General features: G+C 45.3%; 1 protein-coding gene across 1 annotated transcript in view; it reads right to left on the reverse strand.

Annotated features, from left to right (window-relative positions):
- fmn2a (formin 2a) overlaps positions 1 to 16,194 on the reverse strand; it is a 34,856-nt gene extending 18,662 nt beyond the window's left edge. The window contains exons 1-6 of the mRNA XM_086122246.1: positions 14,218 to 16,194; positions 11,401 to 11,558; positions 8,657 to 8,800; positions 7,083 to 7,753; positions 6,410 to 6,551; positions 3,746 to 3,833 (exon numbers count right to left, since the gene is read on the reverse strand). Coding sequence (XP_085978372.1) covers positions 3,746 to 3,833; positions 6,410 to 6,551; positions 7,083 to 7,753; positions 8,657 to 8,800; positions 11,401 to 11,558; positions 14,218 to 16,141 — 3,127 coding nt within the window. The 5' untranslated portion in view covers positions 16,142 to 16,194. The remainder of the gene's footprint in view (positions 1 to 3,745; positions 3,834 to 6,409; positions 6,552 to 7,082; positions 7,754 to 8,656; positions 8,801 to 11,400; positions 11,559 to 14,217) is intronic.
- Positions 16,195 to 19,812: the final 3,618 nt, after the last annotated feature.

Below are 19,812 nucleotides of genomic sequence, written 5' to 3' on the forward strand. Positions count from 1 at the left end.
ACATGGTGAAGCAGCATTTACCCGTGATGCTGCACGCAAATGGAATAAGCCGCCTGCTCAGGTCAACCCCCCCGGCTAGGTGGAAGTGCTTTTGAATTCAACGCGAGCGAGGGTTTCAGTTCGGGCTGAACAATTTTGGAAAATAATCTCACTGCATTTTGCAATAATTAGATTACAACAAATCTGTTCCTTTATCATTTCTACTTTGAAAAAATAATGCCGACCAGATGACCAAAATGAAGTAGTTTGGTCCCCCGGCCCCAAATTGTAGCCTTTGTTATTTTAAAATTGTGTTCTATTACATTGCAAGGCTGATTTTGAATTTGATTTTCTACTTCTTTTTTTTTTTTTGTTCAACTGACAAGACTGTCAGTATCGAATATCTTCGATACTGACAGATACCTGACTTGGATCCCCCCCCACTGGTGTTTGAATCTATTGTCATCGAGTGAAAAGTGTCGACGACAACGTTAGCGTCTTGCGCTCATCATTTGCTAGCTGAGCATTGAGTGGCTAAATGAACAGAAATGAAACTGCGGCACATGTCATCACAAACATTACTGAGACAGATTTTGAGGGGTGGCCTGGAACGGATTAATGACATATTAATCCTTTTCAATGAGGAAAAGTCAAGCGCGTGTTATTGAGTTGCCTTTGGCAGGAAATGTCTTGGTACAAGCTGTCTCGAATGCAAAATGTGCCCCCTTGAAGAAGCAAATTTTACGAGGGACACAGTCTGAACTCTGGAATGAATTATTCCAAATATTATTGATCTCAGTGGGCAAGTTTGTTTTGAAACGGACGACTAAAAGAGAAGCGCTTCAAGCCATCGGATCTGCCATCTCGTTCACCTGAAGCCTCGGAGGAATTCCGAAACCGCAGTTGTTCTTGTCACTCAAAAATAAGTTGCTTGGTTGCCCCCGGGTCCTCATTTGCTTCTCCGCAAACCGTTTGCTTTTCATTCAAACGGAATCAGAATCTGGCAAGCTGTTTTTATAAGATTGCAACACCAATCGAGCGGCTCGTTGAAATCTGGCGCATCAGACACCGTGTCACGGGCCGGGTGGACACGGGACAACAAACAACAACAGCAATGTGTTGACTGGTCACTGAGCAACCGCGCCGACGTACACAAGGGAGCGTCTGTACGTGTCAACCGGGAGTGGTTTTCCCCTTGGAGATGTCGAAACCATGACAGCCGGCGCCGTCTTTATCACCGGCAAATAAAACGCATGATTCACGCCATCAAAAGTGATAGTTAATCAAGCGTGTGAAGCAGGGTTCGTTCCACCCCCCCCCCCCCCATCTCTCAAAGATCAGGATGAAGTCCCCCTTTCCCTGTCTCTGGGGAACATTGTCTAATGATGCCGCGTTTCCGCCAAATACAATGGCAGACATCCAATGACCACTGCTGACGCTATCAGTAGGTTGAGCTTCTTTCTGTCTTTTTTTTTTTTTTTTAATGGCTGGAGGAGTGACACTTTTATTTGCAGACTCCGATTCAAATCTTTTTGGGGGACCATCATTGATCAATGGTTCACAAGTCAATGGCATGGCACAAAAGTCCAGACCTTCACCTGTTCCTTCACTCAGTCGTGACGTCGGATCTGAGTGACATGCATGCATAGATCCATTAAACCGGGGGTCGGCAACCTGCGGCTCTGGAGGCGCATGCGGCTCTTTAGCGCCGCCCTTCAAAAATTATTGAAAAAGGAAAAAGATGGGGGATGGAATTTTTCATTTTAATACAGTTTCTGTCGGAGGACAAACAAGATACAAACATTCTTAACGTTTTCCAATGCTGTAAAAATGTGTCGAATAAATATTAAAATTCAACATTTCTGTCAATGAAAATTTGCATCATGGCCTGCGACACACGCTTCTATTAACAAGACGGGATGCCAGGCAGGTGGCTGTTTAAAAAAAAAAAAAGGTGTTTTATGTACAATTCACCCAGGGTACTGGCAAAGAATGGGAATCCGCAGGGCCGAGAGAAGCATTTTTAAACGGTACATGTTAGCGACGATAGTTAACATGCTCGTTCATCTTAGGGGCCATTATGGCTTTTGCTCATTTTGGCATGCGTGCGTATGCGTGGGTGTGCAGTAACGGGTCGATGGCGGGAGGTTGAGTGATCGAAAAAAGGTAATTTAGTCCTTTTGATAGTAGGCTAATATAGCGAATATAAAGTAGATACATACAGTCTTCATTATTAGGCTTTTAATTTTTTGCGGCTCCAGACATATTTGTTTTTTTGATATTTTGTTTTTTCTTTTGGTCCAATATGGCTCTTTCAACATTTTGGGTTGCCAAACCCTTCATCCATCCATCCATCAATTCCATCATGGACATGCGAGCAGCTCAGAGGTCATTGGAATCCCAAACATGAAAACATGCGTTCGGACTTGAACTCGCATAAGCGTCCTGAAGAGGTTTGGACCCAAGCGCAAAGTGCACTGGTTCAGTGGTGCGCGTACGTCACTGACTAATGTACGCATCTGTCCATCCGTTCGATATTCTATTACGGTTTCACGATGCTGATCCATCGGAAATTTTAATGAGAAGCAGTTCTCATCGAATGGAACAAGCACCGAAGACTTGTTCTGTCATAGGATCAAACAATTATTTACAACACGCATTTTTGGTCGTTATCAAGCTAGTGCTGCATAAGGCTCACTGTTGGGCTTCGACGAACGTGTACTTGGCCCAAGCTCTTGTATCTGCTCTCTCATCTTGCGCTCTGTGACACGCCGACGTTTCCAATCAGCGCTAATGGGGCACTACGGTAAAAGTTGTCCTAACATTTGAGATGAACGACGGTGCTGACGAGCGTGGCCCTCGCGTGCCCTCCGGCACTGACCTCTGATGGATGTGCAAACGTTCCAAACCAAATTACGAAACAGTGGAAATGCTTCGAGGGCATCAACAGTGAATTACGGTCACCAAAAAAAAAAAAAATGTAAGCATCACAGTGAAGATTTTTCCCCACCCCAAAGCGAGTCTTCTTTGACGAGAGCGAGTGTTTAGACATGTCGATGAGTGACGGCGACGGAGCAATCAGAGACAAACTAAAACAGGAAGACATTCCGTTATCATCATCATCATCATCATCATCTCCCGAGTGACATCACTTTGACAAAAGACCGCTCGACAACATGGTGACAAGTCGGATGCGGTTGTTAGAGGGGCTGAAACCAAAACAAAAGCGCAAAATGGTGGGAGGATGGAGGCAGGGACGCTTTACACATGTTGCAATATTTTGTATTTCGATACAAAGTGGCGTGGTCGAGTGCAGAGATGGGCAACTGGCCCGCACTCGGAATTGCCTTTGATTCATTTTTAAAGATTGAAAATGTTGACTGTGGCTGATGAGTTTTTAGTTGAAATAGCAGGGTTCACCACTAGGCGGCAGACGTTACTCAAAAGCACAGGGACTGTGCTTTATTAGAGTAGAAGAGCGAGCAAATCCTGGTCAGAAGCCAAGGCCAAATTAGGGCAAGGAAATGATTTTTGTTCAAGTAAAAGAGGAAGCAGATGACAAGTTCCCCAAATGTAAACACAATCCAATCTGCCTCGTTTGCTCAGAAACACTCTCGGTTTATGGAAGACACATTCTCCAAAAAGTTCAATTCCGATGAAACTTTGACTTGACCCTCCGCTGAGATTTAACCATTTCTTCTTTTTTTTGGACTTCGGGATACTTGGATAATGTCCCATATCCTCACGAGACTCATTAGAAACTCACCATTTTGGATGTCCTTCATGTCAAGATGGATGCTGGACATCAGGATACCGACGGCCTGAGAACGCTTGTTGCTCAAAAGCTTCACCACCTAAAAATCAATGTGGACAACAACAAAAAAGATAACTATGTGAGAGCAACTGTAAAGAAAAAAAAACTCTTGAAAGCATTTAATAATTGACATGTTACAAAAGACAGGCTCATTCCAGCCCCCCCCCCCCCGCCCCCATCCCACCCTTCAAGCCCCTTTGACATTTTCCTTGTGTGGGAGTGCAACACAAGCCGACTAACCACAAACATTTATATGAAATTATAATGCTGTCTCGTTGATTTATGATGTCCCAATACACTTTACCGCCACCGTCATCTCCAAGTCATGACGAACAACGTCTATGGCTGGTAGAAAAAGAAAACGTTTCATGTTATTATTTGCCAACCAAGGCAAATGTTGTAAGGTCAAACTGAAGAGAAAAGAAAAATGATAGTGCCTGAATACACTAACATTAAATCATTGTTTTGGGGGGGTGGGGGGGGGGGGGGTGCGGTAAAAATACAACGACGACTATGCTGCACTCCATGATTGTGATGTGTGTAGTTTGGCAGAGAGCGAACAATTTTTGAGTCCAACTGCGTTTGCACCGAATTGTTTGTTGTCACTCAGTTTAAGTTGAACGCACATTTAACACACACACGTCTAACAAACGTCCACTAGCTTAATGCTAACACTATATACGAAACACCAGAAGGACGCTCGCGAAATTAGCATAGATTCAAATGATTAAGCCTGTGGTTAACGCATACCTTAACCAGTCTATCCTTCATTGAACTTGAAAGTAAAGGACTAGCTTCTGTCTGTATCTCGTTTGAGGGTAAAAAAAAAAAAAATGCCTTCTAGAGTCGCTGAAGTGTAAAGAGGATTCACAGGTTCTCGTGGGGACGTCGCAAATGCTTCTGTAGTACATTTCGCATCACTCTTAGCCAAAACATCACTCCGCTACGAACAACCATCGAAAAGTTCCTCCATCTGGACCATTCAAATTTACACGTCATAGATGCGTAGAACTGTTTGGAAATTCGTTTTTGCATATTTCTGAGCCCATTGACAATGTATTTCCTCATGAAATTGGTTCGGGGTGGCTAAATTGTTGAGCTTTTGCTCTTATGAAATATCAGGGGGAGGGGGGCGGGGTCCTCCAATCTAAATTTAAAATGACAGTCCATTTTGGAAATTTTATATGAAACAAGCATTACGTTCTAATTATTCTGTTTAGATCATTACAAAAGAAATGGGCTCAGGCACGATTTTCTTTTTTTGGCGGTCATTTTCTCATTTGCGTTGTGTTTTGAGAACATCCGAAAGCAATGCCGTGCTGCCATGACCACTGGCATCGAACCGAACCACATCCATCAATTTGTCTCTCCTAATTTGTCACTTGTCTTTCCTAATAGTGGAACGGACGCCAGAAAAGAGTTGCTTGGTGATGTGGTCACCGGCTCTCCACGGAGGGCTGGGAAGATTGGCAAACGGGACATCCTGGATCATGCATCTCGAAGGTAAAGCAACGCTTACTTGCATAGGAAAACGTCCTTTGCGGTCCGTTACATTGAACAAAAGAAATATAGCCGGAGAATCAGTGGTCAGTGATTTGAGGCGTTAAGGCTAAAAGCATTATGCCTGTGAAAGCCAAGAGCATCGGATGGCAAATCACATTCAGACACAATCTGGTTGAAAATGTTCAAATGGAAGAAAAGAGAGTCCAACGCTTTGAGCTCCATGCTTGCAAATGTTTGGCTGCATGGCGGCCACATTCTGTCCTCACTATGTTCACAGGGAGTGATGAAATGAAGATTAAAGTGATTTAAAGTCCACTTAACTGTTCTCAGAACTCCTTGATTCATTGAAATGAAAAAGAACAGAGGCCGGATACAAAAAGAATTCAAAGCTTTTGATATGAGATGGCCCCCGAAAAGAAGTCAATTGGACTTTATTGGAGGGTTTTTTTTTGTTGTTTTTTTGCGAGTATCTAACTTTCACTTCAACAGAAAGTTTTTGGTCGATGTTCGCATGTCAGTTGGAAGTCACCCACTCTCATGAAATCATTTTCATTCCTAAAAACCACATTTCCTCTTCGTAAACTGTCAGATGATTCCGCACGGACTTCCCGGGAACAATATTATTTGTGCTATTCACAATTGAAACACACAATTTTGCTTTTATCACAAATAATACAAATCATGACAAGAACATGTTTGAATTGCAGATCAAACATTTTGTCGCTGGCTGATTGATGGCGTAGCATGAAGCGTGCTGGCAAAGAGAGACGCTCTGGCACAGAAACGTGAATCACACAGCGAGCACAATGGGAGGAACCACATCATGAAATACGGCTCCCAGGCTTCGATCCCCCAAACCTCACTTCTTTTTTCTTTTTTTCTCCTCCCCCTGCTCTCGATGAGGAGTCATCGCCACCGCGAGGTTTCTTTTCACCGCACGCGAAATACTGGCCGGCTGCCATCATATGGTCAACCGGGAGTCTGACGGGAGCCAGAGCTCACACCACATAACTGCCTCCCTGTAAGCATTCCTCAGTGGGACAAGAAAAGAGCCCAGAGGTATCCCCAATCATCCAAGTACATATTTATATTAAAGTTTTTAAAACATCATACCTGCTTGGCTTTGGATTTGCTGATCGTGTCAGAAATGGGCTTTTTCTTTTCCTTGACGGCACTCTTGGAGAAGAGGTCCACAAATTCTTCAAAGTCCACGGTTGGTTCTTGAATTTTCTCCCAAACCAATGAACCGCTCTGCCTGCAGAAAGACAGAAATAATGTTCAGTGAAAACATACAAACACGTAGAACGAGTACAATACTGCACAAAAGCTATCCACGTGTTCAGTTTTAAACCTTTTCCACTGCAGTCTTGGCTCATAAACATTTTTGAGTGTCACCAGGACCAAGAAAGAATCCAAAATTTTGGGGATATATCTGAAGGAAGGCTGAATTCGATCGAACCCAAACCTCAGAACTGGGAGGCAGACATGCTAACCACGATGTTAACCATGCTGATTTATGAATTGGCAGTTATGGGGCAAATTAGGCAGCCTGTTTCAAGTTCTCAGTATGATGTGCCTAACTTAATTTAGGAAGCAAAATGTGTTGCATTACAATTCATTTGCAGTCACAGTGCCTGGACTGCATCGCATTCATTTTCCGCAAGGTTTAGCATCCCCATCGCCTCACAGTATGCGGCAGATCTTTATCTTAAGTGGACAAGTTTCCTCTCTCCTACGTGGGGAATAGCTCGGTGCCAGCGATGCCTATCTCTCTTCGTGTTCTTACTTCTTGGCGTGCAGCTGAATGCGCGTCCAGTAAAGGGGCTTCATTGGCTTGGGGGGCTCAATCACAGCCTTGGCAGGGGCGGCTTCCTGGACCATCTTGGAGAACCCAGGGCCCGGCGGTGGTGGCAGTGGGGGGCCTAAGCCTGGGGGTGGTGGTGGAGGAGGGGGGCCCATTCCGGGAGGTGGGGGCGGCCCCATACCTGGGGGGGGAGGAGGAGGCGGGGGTGGCGCTCCAAAACCGGATGGTGGAGGTGGAGGCGGCGGACAGGATCCTAGTCCAGGTAAAGGCGGTGGAGGAGGAGGTGGGCAAGATCCAAGTCCAGGTAATGGTGGTGGAGGAGGGGGTGGACAAGATCCAAGTCCAGGTAAAGGTGGGGGAGGAGGTGGCATCGTCTTGTTTTGCTGCCTCTGTTGGCACGCGCAGACAAAGCCCTCAGGTTTGAGGAGGCCGCCGGTCCCATCCCTCTGAAGTCCATCTCCAAGCGGCGAGGTCTGGACAAACGCCTCCTGGCTCCTGCCAACATCCCCGCTGGCTTTCGTGGAGGAAACCTGCTGACTCTGCAGCACGGCTATCTTCACGCGAAGGTCGAGGATGGTCTTCTCAAGCTGGGATATGACGCCACCGTCGTCCTCGGAGGAAGACTGCGCTGACCTCAACCTGTTGGGTTCTGTCTGTCAGCGCACAAGAAACCATGACCAAGTCAAATATACAGTGCTTAACAGATTCATTGGAACATTGTAACCTAACCTTTCCTGAGCCAAGGCGCAACATATTTTACATACATACAAAAATCTCACCTCACACCAGCCCAAAAAAATAACAATTCATAAAAGTTCACTGAAATAATAATGATCTTGTCTCACTTTACGAACAAATTGACTTGGTTTGATACGTTGGTCTGTTTAGTTGAACGGGGGGAAAAAAATAATAAACCAAGTGACAGATCGCAACTTGGAAAAAACAAAAAACAAATCGGGTCCCCATCAACACTTCTAATACACTCGGTCATGCAAATGAGAAAGAATAACACATCCAAGCGTGTATGTTGGCAGACTTTTCTCGACATATCATCTATTATCTTATATATATATATATATATATATATATATCAGTCCCAAATACCCAAATCAAAAAAAGAGCCAGATGTAAGCTACATGCGGGTCAACAAAGTCTACAATGTCTAGACTCCATCAGACCTCATGGCTCCAGACTGGATGAGTGGGATAGCGAGAGATTTGACCCCAGAGACAGTGAGTCTCATTGGGCCTCAGATGAGGCGAGGGGGCAGGGTGGACCACTACTACCACAACACATTTGCAACTTGTGGTCGCATAGTTGAACGGAAAGAGAATGTTCAGCCATTCTCTTATTTATTACTTGTTGTACGAAACAAGGGACCCCTGTGCTTGGTCAAATGAGACAAGCCTGACCTCTGGTGGCAACTTTTAGATTTTGATATTGTTTCCATATACAGGATTAGTGGTCATGCTATAAGGAGGGGGTCACTTAGGCTCATAATGTTTCCCAGGGTCCTTACGTTTTTCCCCCTTGCAGTACCCACAGATGCTACCAACCTGAGGTTGAGATGGTACTGCTGACTGGGTCTTCAAGGGTAATCTGGAACGCTGCGGTCTGGTCGGTGTTCTCTCACCGTAGAGCTCCCATAGGTGCGAGGACACCGGCAGCCCCACAGTCGCCCATGTGTACAGCTGCTCCCCCTGCATGCAGGTAAGACATAGTGGCAAATACATTCCTATGACAAAGAACCAAACTGTACTTTCGATTCATCTATCCATTTATTCATTTTGTGTCGTGCTTGTCCTCATTAACGTCGCCATTAGGTGAGCTGGAGCTTATCTTTGCTAGCTTGAGGGGAGAGGCGGGGTACACCATGGACTCGTAGCTTGTCAATTACTGGGCACTGTTCAGGATCACAAGAAAAACTGGAGCCTGTCTCAGTTGACTTTGATTAAGAGCCACAATATAAATCAAGCTTGTCAAACTATTTCTTTTTTTTTTTCTTTTGTCAGCACTAACCTGTGAACTTGTGAGGACGCAATTTAGGGCCGGCTAGTTCATGCCTATACGCATAGCCACTTGGGTGTTCAGTGGCTGTGTTATTTGAGGTGTTGGTTAATGTGCTTGTGTTAACTGTGTTTTGTTATTGTTTGTTTAATAAAGTCATTGGAAGAGTCCCAATGGTCGTTTCTGTCTTAACTACCTGTCCTGGATTACAATTCGCTCCCATTAGCCGTGTTGCGATATATTTAATTAGCTAGAAAACATTTTTTAATTCATGATGCTCTGAACCCACAATAAGTCTCAAACGTTATTTAGCGAGTGCTAACTGTATGTCACTTCATACAGTATTGACCCTAAATTTGATATTATTAACAACAAATTGATTATAAAAACAAAATTATGACAAATTCAATTAGCGTGTTAGAAGCAACATTCACTACGTTTAGGTTCCAAATGTACGATTGTTTTTTTTTTAATTAAATCACGACCGCACCTATTTGCTTTGGCTAATTAGATAAATTGAGGACAGGCATAAATAACATCAAAACAACCCCATAAAATAAAATGCGTTTCCTTTCAGGCATATATAAGCTGTAAATAAGATAGTTTTTTTTTCTTTCAGTGAACACTCTGTGCTTTGATTATGCTTAACAAAAAGCGCAGCTCATGTTTAATGTCTCCCCAAAGCTAATTAATTTCAGCCACTTATGCTTCATGTCCCCTAAAGGCAATTAAATGTTCCATCCCCCCCCCCCCCCTTTTCTTTTTACCGCCTTCACATGATGCTAAAGCCTTTGCATCTCTCAGTTTTAAAAGAGAAAAAGTGAATGCACAATTACCCTAGTTAGTTTTGGCAAGACTGACTAATTGAATAATGAACCTCTGACTGAATATATATATATATTTTTTCTGCCTGGGATGAGCAGGATGGCTAAACTGGATGGAGTCACGTGGAGCGGTTACATAACATGGTCAGCAGATGGTCTACACGAGCATCGGCGATTGTGACCGTGTGAGTGGGTGTCAGAGGCGTTTTAATCCAGTCATGCGCGGAAAGGCCATGAACGTGGATGCGTGTGTTTCAGGATGGCCTTTTGTATCAAACAATGCCTTTCCTTAAGACGCACGCACCGCCGGAAGCGATGACATTGAAAAGCCACGGAACTACAGTGTGCTTGGAACCACAAGACTAAAAACTTAAACAGGGCATTTAAATATAATGACTGTCACGAGCGAAATCAAGACTTTTCACCCGGACAACTGAGTTTGCAACATGCCGACATACTGCTCAATAAATAATATGAATTATGGACAATTGTAGACAGTACAGTAGTGTCGAATATCCACCATTAGGAGGAAATAATTGCCCATATTTCTTTTGCTAAGTATTGGGTACATAACTAGCAAACAGAAGACGCGCGAGAAGACTACAGGTAGCTGGAAGAATTCAGAAGCGTCAATTAGCAACATTTGTACTCGACAGGTACCTTTAGCTCTTTTGTTTTCAGAGTGTTAACTCACTGCATTCCCCCCAAATTATAGAAAAATTCAAATAGCATTCAATGAAATTTGTTTGACTAACACTATTATGAACACAATATGCTACTAGCGGCGGCCCGGTGGTCGACTTGTGATATGGAATACGGATGGATGGATGAATATGAATGTGCTACCAGCGTAGCAGCCGTGGCTAATGTTAGCTTGTTTACAGACGAATGGTTAGCTTAGTATTTCTAGCTGCTGTTTTTTGTTGAAGCTGGGCAGCGTCCTTGGTGACTATTTACTAAAACTACACTCTTGCACTATCGCACGCCATGTTTGAAAATACTGTAGTTTTTTTTACACCAATAAAAGCTTGCAAAATAGAGTTTTCCCATATGATGTAATCTCTAGGTATGAAGTTTCAGTAAGAATATTCATAAATGTTTCCTAGATTATGTCACATTGCTGCATTCTTATTATTATGCATTCTAAACCTGATGTGCTAGAAAAAAAAGGTCAGATCAAGGATTAACGCAAAAAAATCATCTAGAAAAGTGTACTTGCATCTCCGATTCAAACAGCGAGTTCATTTGTTGACCAGTGCAAGATTTATCTTCAACTTGACACATTTCAATGTCTGCACTTTTTTTTTCCTTCTACTACCCAATTACTTACTAAAGTGCAGACAGAGTGCGATTTGCCACCTCGGCCCATGAAAAGCATGTCTGGATAGATGAGAGCGATGGCATCGTGCACCTTTCCCCTCAATGCTTGCATTTTAATCAGCCTTCCTAATTGTGGGGCGTGGTCTTACGTTAAAAGCGGGCTTGGCGTCGCCGCGGCGGGCCCCTCCGTTGTCGCTGAAGGGGTGCAGCAGGCCCCGAGTCAACATTCGCCGACACATTTCCTCGGCCTGCTCCTCCGACGAGCCGTCCTCCTGGTTCATGCACAGCCTGTCCAGCAGAGCGCGGCCTGAAGACACACTTCCAATTAGTGCCAACGTTTTGCGGAATGGGAAGAACTTCATCCTTCAGACACACAACGCAGACTCGTCTGAGGAGTTGACGGAAGCAGTTTGTTTAAAATAGACAACAGACTTTGGGAGGTGATAATTAAACGCTTGCAAATTTCTGCCACGTGATGTTAAGGTGTTAACGATGCAGCTCCACCTGATTTTGTGATGCGGCGCAAAGTCCCCCCCAACTAAACTGCAGTTGGTTAAAAAAAGTCCACACACCTGCAGGATTTAACAAGATTTTCAATGTGAATCTAAGCACACCCACATCCTCAGTTATCAGAGGCTACACGCACTTCTGCAAACGCGTGATCTCAGTGATTTAATTGTATTGCTAATTTTCATTTGCCCGCTTAGGGTGTTTTTGCAAGAGTTTTCATGAAGGTAGCAGACTTTCTTTTGATGGAATGAAGGTTAATAATTATGCGTTGGTTGACCATTTTAGTTGGTTTTTAATTCAATATTACTTTCTATCTGCCAGCTTTACTATAAACTTCAACTGGGAGTGACACAGCGCTTGAAGCAAGCACGCTGGGCTTCTGTATGAATGAGAGCAAGAATAGGTGAAACGTTTTTAATGCATGTGGCAGTGTTTTGTTGTTGTTGTTGTTTTTTTAATATATGATTTTGCTATATTTTCACCCGTACTGGAAACAAAGGATGCTGACGTGGAATTTCACAGTTACATTTTTCACTGGGTACACCAGCGTGTGTATAACTTTTAATATCTGTAGAACTGCATTGTATCATATTATGTATAAATTGACCCATCTGACAGCGTCTTTCCAAACCGAGCGCTCGTAATTTTGTAGCGGCCAAATTTATCTTCCAGCTCCTGAACCGGCTGTCGTGAAATTGCACGAGTGTAATTTTAAGAGACTTTTGGGGACAGCTGCGCACACAGGATGCTGTATCGTAATGCAACCAAAGTCTAAAACGATATTCCAGTCGCCGAAGAAATCGAGTTCAATAAAACGAAAAGGGAATAATGTCAATTTTTCCGCATGGCTGGCTCTTGCAAATCCTTGTGGCTCTGCTTCCTCCCCCCCCCCCCCCCCCCCACCCCCCTTCGACGTCTTCCCTCCTCAGGGCTGCGTGTGACCTGGAAAGCTCCACAAAATTCCGCAGCATCACATGCGGTGCTGACGGAGTGCACGGCGAGACCGAGCGCACACCCTCGCACACTGTCGGAGTCTGTCTTGAGATTTGCAACAGCGAAAGGACACTAATGCAACTTGTTTGTGAAAAGAATGCACCTCTCTGTTGGATTGGCTCTGATGAAATTTGAAATGACGTCACGTCATGACTCGTATTTGCCACGCAGATAAAGTGCCACTTTGGCTTAGCATCCATCTCCACTGATGCATTGTGGGTAAATGCGTGTATCGCCGTGTCATCAGTTGTTGTAGGGCACGCAAACACGCGCGCACATGCACACACACACACACACGCATCGGAAAGCAGCTGAGCTCATTTAATGCGTCAGAAGAGGAACAAGGTAGCGTTGTTTTTGGGCCTTATAATGACGCACATTCAATAGCTCAGATTTTCGAGCAAAAGTTATTTTGTGAACGGGATTAAATTTGCGATGCAAATTAGGATGATTTTTTAATTTTTTTAAACAGTTCCATAATAACTTTTTGGTCAAATGCTGATTGAACTTTGTGGTTTACAAATGATGAAAAACCAGCATGACACCATTTATACATTTTGTGTGCAAAAAAAAAAAAAAAGTAGTATGACAATATTTCACAATTTCAAATTGCAAAAGCAAGCCGGTGTACTCAATGACAATCACCGCCGCAACCCACTTCATTGAAAATGTGTGAGCGCCCACCACTTTCACTCGTGACTACGTAGTTACATCCCTCTCGGAAAGCCCAACGACCTAAAGCATCCCAATAATCGAAAATCAGATTTAAGATGTCATTTGTTCAATGAAAATGTCATTTCTCATGTCTGTGTCCAGACACCCTGTCGAGTTATATTTTGTTTTTGTTTTTTTTGTTTTTTTTCTTCATTAAAGACGAATGATAATCCAAACCCTAATGTTTCTTTTCATGAGATTTTTTTTTTTTTGTCCGTTTTTTTCGGAGACCATTTTGCAAAGTAGATGTCTTGTTTTCTGCTCTACTTTCTACAGAAGGCGCCATCGAGCACTTCTTCATTCATCCTTGATTTACAAAGTACTGATAGGAAGCATGCGATCGTACATCGGTGAGTCACTAAACTGATCTTGTGCTAACTAGTCAACATGTTAGCTGATCAGAATTGCCCAGATTGAGACTGAATTTGGTCATTTGGTCTGTTTTTCTGCCGCATGCTCCTGGAATGCGGCACACCCTCGGGTCAACACAATTGTCCCAAGATTCTGATTAAGGACTATTTGGCTTTGGATTGTACGCATTTTTTTTAGTTTTGTGCCCTGTTGTAATTTCTGTACGATGTCCTCATTGAAAATTTTGAGATTTAAAGGTCCGAAATATTCTACGACGCATGCGTCAAGCTGCTCCAGAAGGCCCCACAAAAAAAAAAAAAAATCGCAAAGCTGCAGCTGAAACTTGACCTTTGAGCCGGCAGAGAATGACAAACAACGTACGCTTCATCGCAACTCACCAGAGAAGATGTCCAGGTAGGAAGCGGCCCCCCTGGAAGACCTGGAGTGTCCATACTGGGCTCTCCTGGAGCCCACCGTCCAGTAAGCGCCGCCGCCCGTCGCTCCCTTCTCCGCTTGCTCCGGTTCCGAGAAGACGGCGCCATCCCCCCCGTCGGGCTCTCCGCACCAGTCGGCCGATGCGCCGAGCGGCCCCGCGATGGAGCTGGACCTCTGCTTGCGGCCCCCGACTCCCTGGAAGACTCGGGGTTCCCCCGAGTCTGTTCTCCTGGGGACACGGGGGCTGGTGAGCGGAGAGCCGACGGGGGAGGTGAGTTGCCTGGTGGTGGTCTTGATATACGAGGGGAACACCGGGGGGTGGAGTTTGACAGCGGATGGGGGCGCGGCCGAAGCGGGCGCGGTCGGGTTCTCGGTCGTCAGCGGGCCGTTGGACAGGCTACCGTTCTTCCTCAGAGACGGGAAGTCGCGTCCGGTCTTGTGGTATTCCTTCCCTCGCCGCGAAGACAAGTCCGTGCTGCTCGCGCTCTTGTGAGCGACCGCGGGGCCTGGACCTCCGGGTCGGACCGGGTCACACGGCGCGGCAGGTAATTCGCCTTGAGCGGTCCGGGGCGGGAACGGGCTCTCCAGGTCATCCTCGGCACTCTCATAAGAGGAGGGGGTGGTGGTCAACGTGTCCGGGAAGCTGTAGGTGCTGTTGGTCTTTGGGAAAAGGCTCCCGCTGCTCTTCTCCGTGTCCGGCGCGGAGGACGCCGGTCCGCTCTCGCTCGGCGACGCGGGCGCAGACGGATCTCGAGACGCGAGCGGACTTTCGTTCTCGGCTTCGTCGTTCCGACGGGGAGGGGCGACGTCCTCGTCCAAGCTCGAAGCTCGACGGGACGAGAGCTCGTCGGCGGCGCCGCTCCCCCGGAAGGCGGAGTCTTCGAGCTGGACCCCCACGGCTTGTTGGATGTCGGACAGAAGATCCTCGGCGTCGCCGGCCGCCGAGTGGAAACTGTAGTCGTCCGCGTCGGATCCCCAGCGGCACCATTCGTCGGCCGCGGATCGCCGGCTGCCCGCCGTCAAGCGGCTTAGATCGCCCTCGAAATCCGACAGCATCGCCGCCTCGTCGGCGGATAGGCTGGCCCCCGTTGCGGGTTTAAGGCCCGCTTTTACCGACCTTTCGTCGTCCGGCAAGTCATCCTTGGACCATCCCTTGGCCTTGGAGGTCCTCCTGAGCTTCATCCCGGAGAAGACCGAAACCTTGGAATCCGACTTGGATTTCCTCTTCTGGTTTTGTTCCCCTTTGCCGGTCCTGTTGGACTTTTTGGATTTCTTCTCGGCTTCCCTCTCGCCGGCCTGGCACGCGCCGTCGCCTCCTTTCTTCTGCTTGGCCTCCTGGTTGCCCATGCTGCGGAGCAGGCGCACCCCCCTGGCTAAGAGGCCGTGCTGCTGGGGTCGAGGGTGGGCGTGCGGCCGGCGGTCCTCGCGGGCTCCTGGGCCGAATCCCGCCGTCGGAGGCGGCCGCGAGGATGCCTCTGCCGGTGACGACGAGAGGAGGCGGAGACTGGCGGTGACAGCCGACGTGGGCTCGCCGCCGCCGCCGACGCTCATCCCCCGCACGCCGCCCCTCCCGGTCGGGGCTTCTCCGGCGCTCTGATCCTCCCCCTCCCTTTGCCCCTCCTTCCCGGCCCCATCCGCTCCCCTCCATTCAGATCTGTTGCATAACGGGCTGCTGTTGGAGCGAAAGCGCCGATGCTCGGGAAGACCGGAAATGTACGGCGCTGGCGGCTGTGCCCCCGGAGAGGGCCGCTGCTGCCGCTGCTGCTGCTGCTGTTGCCGGCGCGGGACGCCGGCGGCGCTGCTCTTCCGCTTGTTTTTGAAGGTGCTGGTGAAGAAACTCTCTTTGAGAAAAGGCACTTGGGTCTCCACGGTCTGGATCGTTTGCATCGTGGCCACTGCGGCGTCACTCTCGGCGGACGACCGGCGAGTTTGGCTGGCGCGAAGAGATGAAAAACGCACGTTTAGCCGATTCATTTGGTTTTGAGGCCTCTCGGGCAAAACAAAAAAATGTGATTGGAGTCTTCAGTGGTTAAAAATGATTCCTTTTACAGTTTAAAAGCTCAACTAACGACTGTTACCAAAATTAACAGACGAATACATTTGAATAATTCTGATCATGATCGATCTGTCTGCCTTTTTATGCCACAACTGTTTATTATTTTTTTTTCGTTTTGGGGACTTCTATTCTTCCTCCGTGTTTTTGACAGATATTTATTGGAAATGCAGTCAGACAGGATGAGGGTTTGGCGCGGTCAGACTGAGAGACAAAACTGAACCCCCCCCCCTGAAAAAGAACAGGATAAGAAAGTATAGGACGCATGAAAGTGTTTCTGTCCGTTTTATGAGGACTGGGAAGACAGTGCTGCACCCTGCGGTGGAAGGGGATGCGACGAGTCGCAAAATAAGCCAGGACGGGGGGCGCGACGGGAAACGATAAAAACCGGACTCATCTGATTGTCAACAAATAAAAAATATATTCACAGCGGATACTGATCAAATTCCAGTGAAAGGTAAACCTACACGAAAAGGAATAGATGATTACAAATATCATCTCTAAGTATGCTGCTGATTATATCCGACACGACCACTGAGTTGATCCAACGTTGACAAACATTTCTGTTTTTTTGCACACAATTCCACCACTCCCCCCCCCCCCTCCCTCTCCCTGACTAAGCCAGAGAGTGTCCTTTGGTCCTCTGAAAGGCATTATGTAACTCAAAGCCATTATTGGGATTCAAAATGAGAAACTACAACTGTGTTAAGTAACTTCTGTGAATGAAGCTACTGTATTTTTTTGAAGCGTAATTAGGTCAGCTTTAGATTTTTGTAGTTAAGATAACACACATTTTTTTTCCGTGCGCATGAACAAAAAATATCTACACTTTTTTTTTGTGTGTGTACCCATAAGACTCATGTAGAATCAAACAAACTGAAGCAGATGGTGAATCGTTCATGGAATTTGGATGTCAGCCGACATGTACAAAAAGAAGCCAGTCACTACATAACGGTGACAAATTCTTGTTTTCATAAATAATTACTGGGTACAATTTTGATCGAGACGTCAGCTGACGTGTCAAAACAGAAGCCAAATGTTCAATTCCTAACTTTAATTTTAAAAATTCTTATTTTCCCATCATTTGGTCTTTTTTTTTTTTGTGTGTCTGTGAGCCACGGTCATCAAAAAAACAGCACAGTACAACTCTAATAATCAAGATGCACGTTGTCTTTTTTCCAAGTATGACTCAAGTGTGCCGAGAAGACGACAGAACATAACAAATCTCCCCGTTAGAATGTTTAAAAGGCCCACTGAAGCCCGCAACTATGGCAAAGTCAAGTTCCTCCTGAACACATCTTCCAAACCAGCTCGCCTTCTGTCAAACCGTCTCTTAAAAAAAAGTTGAATATGAAACATGGTGAAATGAGAAGAGATGAGGAGAGTCGACTTGCCTGAATGCGGTGCGAGCAGACCGACTGAAGAAAACAACACAGGCGGGGTGTTTGTCCTCTTCTACAAGCCTCTCCTCAGCCGTGGGTCACATGAAGTTGCCGTTTGCCTCATCACATGTCTGCTTTGCTCGGCCATCTCCCATTAGAACCCCCCCCCCCCCCCCCCCACGCCCGCTGCCACCACCGCCCCCAGTAACTTTATCAGCGGTCTTAGCTAGAACAACGCGACACTAGTGGGAGAAATACATTACGGGACCATATTTGTTGAGGTGCTGTGTCACATTGTGGAGAAAGATGAACAACGTTCGGAAGACACAAGAGTGACGAGTGATGAGTGACGCAGGTGACACAGGTGAAGGCATTCAACCAATCAGCTGTGAGTGACTTCGGCCAATGTCTCCCAACCTTTGATTGAGCCCAGCCACGTATTTTGCATCCGGAAAAACTCGCACCACACAAAAATGTCACAAAAGTAGAGAAATATTTAGTGCCGCAACTAATGATTATTTTCATTCATCGATGACATTCAGTCATCTAGTGCAGTGGTTCGTATTTTTCTTTGATTTATTTTGAACATACACCACCTCCTCCAAAAAATAAAATTGATTGAACATAGATATGTTTCATAAAAATGTTACCTATATTAATATTTGAAAACAAACATTTCATGGAAATATATACAGTATATATAATTTTTTTTTAAGTTGAAGCCGCATGTGCAGTTTGAGCATCTATTTACAGTGCTGTACATCAATTCCACGATAATACCACTAGAGGGAGCTAGCGTAGCTCTCACTTGACATTCAGCCTGGCAAGTGACAGTTCAAGGGGACTAGAGCCCCAGTAGAAATAAAATAACTGCTGGAAATAACACAATATTAGTTTGTGCCACAATCATTTTGCACCATTTATTGACTTTAATGACGAGTATGATTGGCATACCGGAAACGTAACAAAAAAGACAATTGTGTTCACCATGTTTACATTCCCGATATCGGAGAACAAACGTTCCCCACCGATGTAAAAAGTCTCCGTGTTGAATGCATATCAAATACCGAGTGCTGAAAGAACAACTTTTTTTTTCTCTATACGGTACATAAAAGTAGAATGGCAGCTGCCCGTCCACGCTTTTCTACAATATGACACGTGACACATTAGGCTGCTGCAAGCAGACACTGTACGTAAAGATGGATACAACAACAGCAGCTGTCAATCATCACGTCACATTCCCCCCTTTTTTTATGGTAACAAATCCATCTATATCTTTTTCATCCTCCCAACTGACTGACTGGTCGCTAGTCGATCTCATGGCAAATAGACAAACAACCATTCAACACACTCATGATGTACGGCATTAGAGCTGCAGCTAACGAGTATTTGAATAATCAATGAAACTTTTGGTGATTCATTAAAAAAAAGGACATAATTTCCAATTTAATAGTGCAGAAAATGCACAAACATAAATTATTGACCCTTCAGTTACTGCTTTGCGTTGAAACACGTCAGAAATTAAGCAAAGATACTGCTGTTGTTTTCCAAAGTAAAAGTAAATGTTTGCAATTGATTAATTTTGATTACACACATTCTACTTTCTCTTCTTACTTTCTGAAAAAGTATTAATCAATTAGCTCTCAATTGATCGTACTTTATACTGATGTCTAGGGGTGTGCATCTCTCAATAAGACAATTCGATACATATATCGCCAGACGGGGTGCAACACGAGTCAAGGATGTTAAAGTGTTTCAATTCGGTTTGGTCAAGTCAAAACCGAGTTCCGATACAAATCGGAAATTAATTTACTTTTTTTTTTAATCGGACATGTAGGATTTGGGGGAATTTTGAGCGGGGAAAAGTATTTTTGAAAAGCGTGGGAATTAAAGTTTACACGGATGACCAAAGGTTACTCAGCAGTTTAAAATCATTAGTTTGTCCACATTTTATACACAGTCAATAGATTTGAACACGTTCTTATGTGGATTAAAATCAATAAATACAATACATATGATAGAAATAGCATACACGGTATCATCAAGTTGCCGAGGTAAATTTGAATCGGTTACAGGAACACAATCTGAATTAAAATGTCACTTACTTCCCCCCCCCCCCCCCC

The sequence above is a fragment of the Hippocampus guttulatus genome, chromosome 10 (assembly GCF_054856545.1).
Source record: "Hippocampus guttulatus isolate MCC_2025c chromosome 10, RoL_Hgut_1.0, whole genome shotgun sequence".
Classification (NCBI taxonomy): domain Eukaryota; kingdom Metazoa; phylum Chordata; class Actinopteri; order Syngnathiformes; family Syngnathidae; genus Hippocampus; species Hippocampus guttulatus.